Source organism: Chanodichthys erythropterus, chromosome 16 (assembly GCF_024489055.1).
Source record: "Chanodichthys erythropterus isolate Z2021 chromosome 16, ASM2448905v1, whole genome shotgun sequence".
In the NCBI taxonomy this organism is placed as follows: Eukaryota; Metazoa; Chordata; class Actinopteri; order Cypriniformes; family Xenocyprididae; genus Chanodichthys; species Chanodichthys erythropterus.
Window position 1 is genome coordinate 37053433 of NC_090236.1, and position 11146 is coordinate 37064578.

General features: G+C 35.3%; 1 protein-coding gene across 1 annotated transcript; it reads right to left on the reverse strand.

The window, feature by feature from the left end:
* Nucleotides 1-1253: 1253 nt before the first annotated feature.
* pcp4l1 (Purkinje cell protein 4 like 1) lies at nt 1254-7021 on the reverse strand. The gene is made up of 3 exons (XM_067364181.1): nt 6918-7021; nt 4262-4316; nt 1254-1675 (listed from the first exon to the last, which is right to left on the reverse strand). Exons 1-3 carry the CDS (start codon nt 6924-6926, stop codon nt 1524-1526), a joined length of 216 nt encoding a protein of 71 aa, XP_067220282.1. The 5' UTR covers nt 6927-7021; the 3' UTR covers nt 1254-1523.
* Between the last annotated feature and the right edge of the window lie 4125 nt (nt 7022-11146).

The window sequence follows — 11146 nt, forward strand, 5'->3', positions numbered from 1 at the left end:
AAACTATTTTAGACCAAAGGATAAAAAATACTGCAACCTACAATTACTGAAGTTGAAATATGCATTTACGTTGAAATTCAATATGTTTGATAGAGAGAAAAGCAAACAAATGTTATATAATGTTCTTTACTTTATGTAACCATCTACTCATTGCCCCAAGTACATACAATTCAGGTCAGGACATACAATTCTTTCTATTGAAGCTCTGAGTCACACTGAGAAAAAAAGACACAAGTGTAGGATAGAGCACTCAAGCACACATGATTACACACACACAGAGCAAAAGAAGTACAGGGCAATACAGGAGGAGATAAATGTCTGTCCAACAGTAAAATGTGTCATACTTCATATAAAATGTACAGAATAATAACAGATGTATTCAATTATTGCGTTGCCAGTGGTTATCTGAAAACGATCAAGCACAGATGACATTTTCATCACACCTATCTCAATGCAATTACAGACGTAATTTGTCCCATTAACTGCAAGATAATCATGAGGGTCTATATACTGCTCTCATTATTACGAGCTATTCTGAGAGATCTGTGGAGACCGCTTTAATTATAGGGGAAGGAGAAGGAGAAAGACACTTAAAATAGATCAAAATGTTACACTTTCCTTGATAATCATCTTCATTTCAGTCACCAGTCTCCAAAAATTCAAGGATCTCACTGCATGTCTGCGACTTCTGGCATTAAAGTGAAAATTAAAGGAATTTATGCTAATTTAAGCGAGTATGATGTGACTTAAAAAGGTTTTTGACCTTGTGCTAAATTCAGCCGGTAATATACTGAACAAAACTGTTAAACTTGCCCATTTTACATGTATTTAAAGGCCATCTGCCTAGTTTTTTAGGGCTAATTTTAAAACTAACAAGCTATTTAATTTAACTTCATTAAATCCTTGTCCAAAATGCATAAATATGCATGATATTGCTATTGCTAATTCTTCTGAGAATGGTATCATATAATTTTGTCTGTTATCAAATTATGATTATTTGGTCTGCTGTCGATTTCTTAATTTTTTTAATCACTTGTCACTTTCAAGAAAAAAACAATTAACATCTAACTCTAAGAATACATTTACAACTAAACTACTTCGCATCTATAATACTGATTGTAAGTGCGGTGCAACATTTGGTCATTTACTGCCCTTTGAATTATATCACTTACATTTGTTCTGTTGCATTAATGATACTAAATACATTAAATGACAGATGTGTGCTGCACATGTCGGTAACTGACGTTCCTATATTTATGTCTACAGGAGAGGAGAAGAAGGATGGAGACAAATATAGTGAGAACAGAATCTGCCATGTCTTTTAAAGTGAAAATCCTTCCCTATTCGTATGTCCTAATCTCTAATCAACCCAGCATGTTGATGCCACAGGGCTATCATTTGTTTTCCAAACCCCTAATTTCCCACCCACCACCTCTGTCTCTTCCTTATTAATTCTCTTTTCATGGTGAATATTGTGGAAGGCGTTTTTGTCCACCGATTCCTCTCGTTCAGCCTTCCCTTTTCTACTTCTTATTCTTCTTGAAGCGTCTAAACTGATTCTGTATTGCCAAAGCTGCTTTCTCTGTCTCTGGCGCCTCCAGATCAATGTCGATCTCTTCTTCGGGTTCTTGCGTAAGGGGCTTCCCCGCTTTGTCCGCCGGTTTCTCCTGGGCGGCTGAGGGGCACGCAAATGTTGACAACGTTAATAGCATAGTAAAAGGAAATGCAATATTTTTTTCATTCTTGAAGCCACTGCATCCTAATTCAGGTCTTAAATCATGTTAAAGCGATAGTTCACCCAAAAATGAAAATTATTCCATGATTTACTCAGCCTCAAGCTGTGCTAGGAGTATGATTATATATTCTTTCAGTTGAACGCAGAGATGTATTTAAAAGCTTTATAATGGGAGTGAATTGGGGGCGCAATTTTGAAGCCCAAAAAAGTGCATCCATCCATCATAAATGTAATCCACATGGCTCCAGAGGGGGTTAATAAAGGCCTTCTGAAGCGAAGCGATGTGTATTTGTAAGAAAAATATCCATATTTAAAACTTTATAAACTAAAATAACTAGCTTCTGGCAGAAGACCTTACTGCACAAGTCAAATTACACCACAAGAGTTACACGTGAAGCGATGTATGACGCAGGATATAGGAGTATCGTAAGTTTAGACGCCTCTCACGGTTCAAACAAATATGGCTGTGCAACAAACTCAAGCTCCTCTTCTCATCGAAATCCTCCGACATTTCTCTTTTAAAATTCTCATTTTAGATTTAATTTAGATTTTAGATTTAATTCATGACCAGTGTTTTGTTTTGCTCTCTCCTCTGCACTTCTGCATTCATTATTGCGTCATGCGTCAGGTCAGGGGTTACTCTTCTGCTGCAAATCGATAAGCCAGATATTTTAGTTAATGTTTTAAACATGGATATTTTTCTTACAAAATCCCATTGATTCGCTTTGGAAGGTCTTTATTAACCCCCTGGAGTCATATGGATTACTTTTATGATGGATGATGGATGGATGCATTTTTTTGGGGCTATATATATTTTTTTTTTTTTTTTTTATTATTAATTTTTTTTTTTTCTGAAAGAATATAGTCATATACACCAAGGATGGCTTGAGAGTGAGTAAAGTATAGGATAATTTAAATTTTTTTGGGTGAACTATCCCTTTAAATTGTTATACATATACATACATAAATTGTTTATACATTTTCATACCACAGAACTGTAAAATATGTATTTGTTCTAATATCTCTGAGCAGTACAGTACATTTTTATGGTTAAATCTGATTTGTTTAGATGTTAAAAAGTTTTCTTGTATCTCAGCTTAAAGTTTTCATTATCTCAGCTTGCAGAGACAACAGAGTCCTAGTTTTGTAGACCAAAACCCAGAAACGAGTATTTTAGCACTTCCAGTTTCATCGCCCCGAAGTCAATGGATTTTTTGAATGGGTTTTTGATTAAATGTCTGAAATGTGGTCTGTGGTTTACACAAGCTCAATGTTCACGTTTTATTCTTTGACATAAAATACAATTTTTAATTTTTAAAGCTCTTCTTGTCTTAAAAAGGCAGTTGCAAACAAGTGGCTAAATGGGACTAGAGGTTGTCGATAAATGTTAAATGTCATCAAGCCGAACAGAAAAACTCGTGTACTCACCAGTCTGCTTTTACAGCTTCGTGTTTATTATTGTTCTAACTTTTTATGACCGTGATGTAGTTTGTTTATAGCATACGCTTAATTTTTTACTTCTGGTGATTGTATTTATGCTTCAAAATTCATAAAAGTTCTGTTGGTCAGAGCTTGTTTTCTGCAACTATCCAAAAACCAAGGGGAAAAATCCTATATCCTATTTTCTTAAGGATAAAAAAATGCTGTAAAATATATACAGAGGGCCCTTTATTGCACATTACTATAATATTAGAGGTTAAATTCAGTTGCTATTTATTTTTAGATATAATAATCAACACTCAAAAAAAAAAGAAAAGTAAATTGCACATAAGGAAGGTTTAACTTCCTTTTAAACTTTTAAGGTTTTAAACTTCTAAATCTAATTATAAAATTATTGCTCAATTATTTTTCTACTCCAATTCATTTTTTATATTATATATATCATATTAAATAATTTAGACATCACTAACAGGTAAAGTAAATATAAAGAATATATAAGCTAATATAGTGCATATATTTAGTGAAATGCTCCTCTAGAGTTCATTTCTCTAGTGCTGTGGACACTAAATGACTTACCTGAGGTAAATGTAATGCTATGCAAGATATTATTCTCGAGCCGTTTTATTTATGTTTTTACTCTGTTGAAACACTGGTTCAGAGATTACATGTAAACATATCTATACATAGATTGTCTGTTCTTCTTCTTCTGCACTTTTTCCTGTTAGCAAACAGCGTTGCATTACCTCACGTGCCCCCTTATGGATTGGAGTATGAATCGCCTGACTGATTCGTCTGACTGTATGCACCGTATTTGGGACGAATACATGTACTGTTACACCCCTACTAGATATGCAATAAAGGAGTGAATGCTGAGTAAACACGTATGGGTATGCATGTGCACTTTTTGTTGTTGTTGAGAGTTTGGAGAGAGAGAACCGAACATATCCTTTAAGATAAAAATAGTAAAATCAGCTAAAAATCAGATAGAACTGATAGTTTGAGGTAAGCACTGGAGCAACGGATAGTTCTGATGGAGAACAAATTATGAAAAATTCAAATGTGCTGTAATGAAACGCATAAACACACCTTTTCCATCTGTGCCGGGCCCCCGAGTGCTGTTGGGAGGATCAGATGAACTGTTCTGCAAGAAAAAGGCAGCAGCTTTCAGGTTTATTGCGAGAGAATTCAGGCATGCGGTAAAAACAAAAATCACAGCATCTGTGAATTTTTTACTTGGTCTACCATCAAATTAAAAGCTGATATGGGCTTTATCATGCGTGTGTTAGGACACCGAGTGATAAAGACCCCTTAATCCCCATCAGTTTAATCCCCCTTTTTCAATTCTGCGTGCAATCTGGAACAGTGGCACTCAGCCCTGGAGAGGATCCCCATCACATGCAAGCTTATATTTTATATTATATATTTTTTAAATGATTTTAAATCTGTCGACATTTGATAATTGAAGTACGGGGTTATTAAGTGTTTAAGTTTCAGAGCCACACAAATGTCAGGTATAATTGTTTAATATATGGGTCAATGACGCGACGGGTCATTTTTTTGTCCAAATGCCTTAATATTAATAAAAAAACAAAGATATGACATCCAAAGTATGTAAGGTAGTACAACTAGATCTCTTTTACTGAATCCAAAAGGTTTTAATTATATTTTGCAACATATAAAGGTATTTTGAAGTGTCAAAATGTCATTCGGTTTAACCGTCCAAAGGCCAATACAGCCATTTCTTTTGTGATTAAAATATCTTAAAATGTAATAAATGTATATATTTTTTATTCTGGCATGATTTTAAAACATCATATATCAACATAGTGCAAAATGGTATTCAAATTATGTGTAGAAGTCGTTGCTTTGTTATGAGAAAGAATGTCTGGAAAAATTACTTTCATTTATGTCATTTGGAGTAACCAATATAAAGGGACCATTTTGGGTCAGTATCATGTGACAGGATGTGACATCATTCAGACACCTGCAAAGGACCACATGGTCATGAAGCAAATTAACTAACTCTCTCTTAACTGTTTGAAAAATTCATGTTTTCACTTGCTCATATGCATGTCCCGAAACATCAGGTCATTTGGTACAACCGCTATAAAACATGGAAAATGTTGTAATATTTAAAAAACTTGTACTAAATATAAAATGTTTGATTGTCCTTTTGATATCAGTCTGTTAGCATTGTTTGAAAATATCGTCATTCAGTAAAACCAAAAGTGTCATTCGGTAAAACCAACATTTTGGTTAAACCAAATGACTTTTTTGGTGACAAATCTGACAAAAGCAGTGTTAATTAATTATAAAAACCACATAATCTCATTGTTAACACTTAATAAAACTTCAAAATTAATTATATCTCCATTATGTTTTTTTTTACACTTTTAAAAACCTTATTCATCAATGACCCATATGTTAAAGAGCGTGGTTGTATAGAGACAGAATCCGTCACCATCCTTATGTTCAATGTGCGCAGCATGAGTAAACTACTTGAGGCCAAAATACATTCAGTATATCTGTGACCTTGCTTCTTCAATTATGAGAACAAATTAGTCTTGAGATGATGCCCTAGATTTGAGTTATTCATATAGACATCCAAAATGTGTCATGCATTTTTTTGTGTTAATCATTTCAATGTGTAATTTCAGCATTGAATCGTCATTTAAACCCGAGAAACACTGTGATATTTGCTTTAAGCTGCTGATATACTGTAAATACTTCTTTTGAGAACAGAAAATGTCATCGAGGGAGATGAAATGAAACACACACACTCACATGTACACATATAATTCACTCTCTCTTGCTGCAAGGGACTCTTTCAAATGCAAATCACTGCAGACCTTCTTCGTTAAGCCTTTTTTTGGGAATGAAGGAGCATCTTCACCTTACCCTGAACTCTGAACCAACCTCGGCTTGCTCTCTCCAGTAAGTTTTAATACACCTTATACATCCACCACACTCTGTCAGATAAAATCCCGTTGAGCATTAAAACGACAACTTTTGTTTTGAGCGATGACTTTTGTGTGTACATGCCATTCTGTTGTTTATTTTCTGTCTTGCCAGTATGAGTATTATGGAGGTAAGACTTTTCACACTTCTGTCTTTCACACTTAAAAGACATGACGATGAGGGGGTAAGAGAGATCCCATCCGGCCAGCTGGCTCCCAGTGTGATGGCCATTACTTTTTCTCTGCTACATTACCTCAGCCAGCACTTTATTTTCACTCTCACACATCACTTACACACAAGCCTCACGGCACAATCCCCATCTGCTAATTAGCCAAGCTCATATCAGCAAGGTCAAGCTCCCCTGAGCCTCTTATTAATTGGCAATTAATGGGACGCCCAAAAAGAATGTAAAGCATCACACTTTCATCTTAAACCAGGGAAATCTAATGATTTAGTTTTTCATTTAGTAAAAAAGCCCTGTATAATGTATTGTAAAATTCAAGAGAGGGTTTAGCTGTCAACCAACCTCTAATTAGTAAAGATTAAAAACATAAAGGGTTATATTTCATATATTTCCTAATGAGAAACTAGAGATGGATTGACAGCTACGCCATTTTAATATCCTACTTGCACAGTTCAAAGGATTTAAATGATTTTATCCCTTTTGTCTCAACATAGAGTGCATTTTACATTGGAATGGATGCTATAAATGTATATTATTTTATTATATAAATCTTCGAATCAACTTTTGAATTAGGCAGTAAAATAACAAACGAGAACTCACCTCACTCATAGTTGTTTCTGAGAGATGCAGAATGTCCTTTTCGGTGCGCGGTTTAATTTGTAGCGTGACTTTAAAGCCTCAAAGAAATATGATCGAAATCTCCTTTTTTTTGTCAGAGTGCTTTGGAAATATGTCAGAACAACCGAACCGAGAATATTATGAGGAGGACTGTATCTCCATCTCTCATCTAGGGGAAAAAAAAACGAAAAAAAAAAAAAAAAAACACGCCCCTGCGATCGCGCGCTCTCTCTCTCTCTCTCTCTCTCTCTCGTTCAGGGCAGTAATAATAACTTTAGTGGCTTATTAATCGTGAATAATAATAACAAATGTAATTTTGTATTTTTATTTTTTATAAATTATTTATTATCCTAGATATATTTTTTAATTATTACTTTATTTTTATATTTCTTAAATTATGAATATTATATTGAAACAATTATTAATTTCATGTATTATTATTATCATTGTTATTATTTGCATGTTTGACTATTATCATTCATTAATATTATTATTTAAAGTCCCCCTGAAATAAAAATGTAATTTTTTTAGCCTTTAGTATGAATCATAAGGTGCATCCCAATTCGCATACTTGTGCACTATTCTATGACGTTTTTAAGTATAAATAGTGCGAGTAGTGCGTTCACACTGAAAATTCCAAAAAGAAAAAGTACACTTTAAATACCCGGATGATGCACTAAATTAACGGAAGAAACTAGGGCTATAATTGCGTCCCAAATGACGCACTATACACTATGCACTTATACACTATGTACTTGTGCACTATGCACTCATCCATGTAGTGCGTGAATTGTATAAGGTTATTTTGTCATTTAACAATGGAGTCCGAGCCTCCCTTCCTCTCCAATGCGTAATTAAAGCTGCGACAGTTGAGTGCACAAAGTGTCCAAAATTCCACACTTCGTTTTTTCCATTAATGTAGTGCATCATCCGGGTATTTAAAGTGTACCTCTTCTTTTTGGAATTTTCAGTGTGAACGCACTACTCGCACTATTTATACTTAAATAGTATACTTTAGTATACTAGTATACTTTATAAAAACATCATAGAATAGAGCATAAGTACGCGAATTGGGACGCACCTTGTGTTCCACTCCAGTTTTAGACATGCACTCGCAAACTTCCCTAAGCACTTCCCCTCGGGGGAATCCCTGCCACCATTTTTAAGTGCATTCCAATTCGTAAAGTGGATGAGGGAAGTATATGAACAGACCCTCGCTCCCTCGATTTTGAGGAGTCTACTTCATATGTACACTTCAGGCAGCTCCATAACCCACAATGCAACATGATCGTGACGTCACCACATATTGCGTTTACTTTACCCACCACAAACAACTCTATGATATATTAATAATTTTTTTAAATATTTAAAACACACATATATACATATAGGATACTGCATTAAACAATTTTGTAAGGGGAAAAAATAAATAATAAATCAGCTCCATTGAGGATTGCAAGTGATCAAGGACTTAGGACGTTCCAATTCAGGCCAATGAAAAGGTTTCACCAGTAGTGGGCACTCATGCAACGTAAGCAATGACGTACATCCAAGTCAACGAGACTGAGGGAAGTTAGCGAGGAAAGGGCATTTAAAAAACGAACTGGAACGCAGCCTTAGTGTTGAATGTCGGACACTTCATGTACTCAACTGTCGCAGCTTTAATTACGTAGTGGGGGGGACTGGCTGTCAGACTCTGATGTTAATAATAATAATAATACATTTTATTTGTATTGCGCCTTTCTTACACTCAAGGCGTTAAATGAGAAAATAACCGTATACAATTCACACACTACATGAATGAGTACATAGTGCATAAGTATATAGTGTATAAGTGCATAGTGTATAGTGCGTCATTTGGGACGCAACTATAGACTGTAAAAAGATATGGACGTAGTGTCCGAGACGTCACCCATAGAGTTCTGAAGAGCATTTTTGAAGCGAAAATTAGGCCGCTGCCATCTTAGCAGCACATCACCATATGTCACTCCCGGATAACTGTAAACGGGCAAAGAGGCGGAATGTGATTAGAACTGAGGTGCCTGATTACTGAAACCATGCCCCCCTAGCTTGACGTGATCATGTTAGCAGGCTAAAGAAGCTATCTATTTATCTATCTATTAGGATACTATCTAAAAGATTAATAAAGATAGCAAGTTATGTAATTTGAAAATTCTAAAGGTTTACTGTCAATCTACAGTGTCTTTTTTAAGATATAGATGCTCCAGCACCAGTAATTGTAATTTGTGTCGAGTGTGCAAATAACAACATGAAAAATCAAACGCCTTAATTAAAATCCCTTAATTATGCAGAACTTTAAGGCTTAATATTTTTTAAATGGACGAGTTGTAAAAAAAATTCACCCCCCTCAGAGTTGTCATGAAGGATAAAATTAGCTGCACAGACCAAAACCACAATTTGATCCAGGCTGTAAACATGTTTTTTTCCTGCTGTAAAGTTGGGCATTTTAACATGGGACTCAATGAGATTCTGCTCTCTTTTGGAGCCTGTCCCTAGCGGCCAGTCGATGAATTGCAGTTTAAGTCACTTCCGTATTGGATTCAAGCGAAACTGGGGGAGGTTGCTGCTTGGTATGAATATGTTAGCCTTAAAGTCCCCGTGAACTGGAAATTGCAAACGACTTTTATCCAGTGTTGTGACGTATTTCCAAGTGAAACAGAATATTGAATAGATGGCAGGGTTTAACTTTAGCGCTCCTCCTCTCCATCTCTCGCTCATAGCAGAGTAAAGGCAGGAACATACAAAGCTGACGCCGATGAACTAGTGGTAACGAAAGCAGACTGCGGGGTTTGCTCACGTTGGCAGTGTCTGGGTCCAAAGTTGCCCTGACACACCAAACCGATGCTCGACAGCCGACGGCTAAGCACTCGAAAAAGAGCGAGCGTTTTCAACTTGAAAAATGCTCTGTTTCAGGGGACACATACAGTCAAACTACAACAAAAGTCGTTACCTATTTGCCGCTTCTATTTTTAAGCTTCTCTGACAACGTACATGACAAGATGCTTCTTCTTCGCCTTTTGCCTTGATACTCAACATGACCGTGGACACTGCCCACTAGTGGTCTACATGCATGTCGACACGGACAACGACGCAGAATATATATATATATATATATATATATATATATATATATATATATATATTTAAAAAACATAAAAAATATATAAAAATTTTAATTAAAGGATTAGTTCACTTTCAAATTAAAATTTCCTGATAATTTACTCACCCCCATGTCATCCAAGATGTCCATGTCTTTCTTTCTTCAGTCGAAAAGAAATTAAGGTTTTTGATGAAAATATTCCAGGATTATTATCCTTATAGTGGACTTCAATGGAGCCCAAACGGTCAAAATTACAGTTTCAGTGCAGCTTCAAAGGGCTTTAAATGATACCAGACGAGGAATAAGAGTCTTATCTAGAGAAACCATCGCTCATTTTCTAAACAATTTTTTTAAATTATATAAGTTTTAACCATTAATGGTCATCTTGAACTAGCTCTCTTCTTCTTCTCTATTTGAATTCCAGCAGTGTAGATGGAGTAAGCCCTCCACAGGTCAAAGTTTGAACTAATTGCTATATACTTGCACTAGCATATTGAATATGACAATTTAGTTCAGACTTTGACCTGTGGAGGGCAGTAATACACTTAGCAGTGTCTACACTGCTGGAATTCAAATAGAGAAGAACAAGAAGAGACCTAAGCTGTGTCCGAAACCGCTCACTCGTTCACTCATTCACTATTCCCTATATAGTGTATGGCATTTGAGTGCACTATATCTGCATGGAGTGAACGAAATGAAGTGAGTGAATTCGGACACTGACGTATACACTGTGCGTCGGAGAGCTGGAGCTGTCGCAGAAACGGCTCAACGCGATAAAACAATTTTATCCTACATGTTACTTACATTATAAAATAATGTTAATAACAATAACAATCATAATGACTTTATTTTGTAATCATACATGCCTCCATGCCAGCTTTGTAGTTTAATTGATTGTATAATTGGTTTGTCATGCTTAATATTGGTTCATAATCATTAAATACTATAAAATACTGTAAACAAAAAATAAACACATTAACAAGTGTACATTATTTCATGCATTTATTCTTTTTAATAAAGTTTTTTTAGTTTGTTATAAACTCTCACGCTCACAGATGAGGTGGTGTTTGAGCGAATGTACACTCGAAAT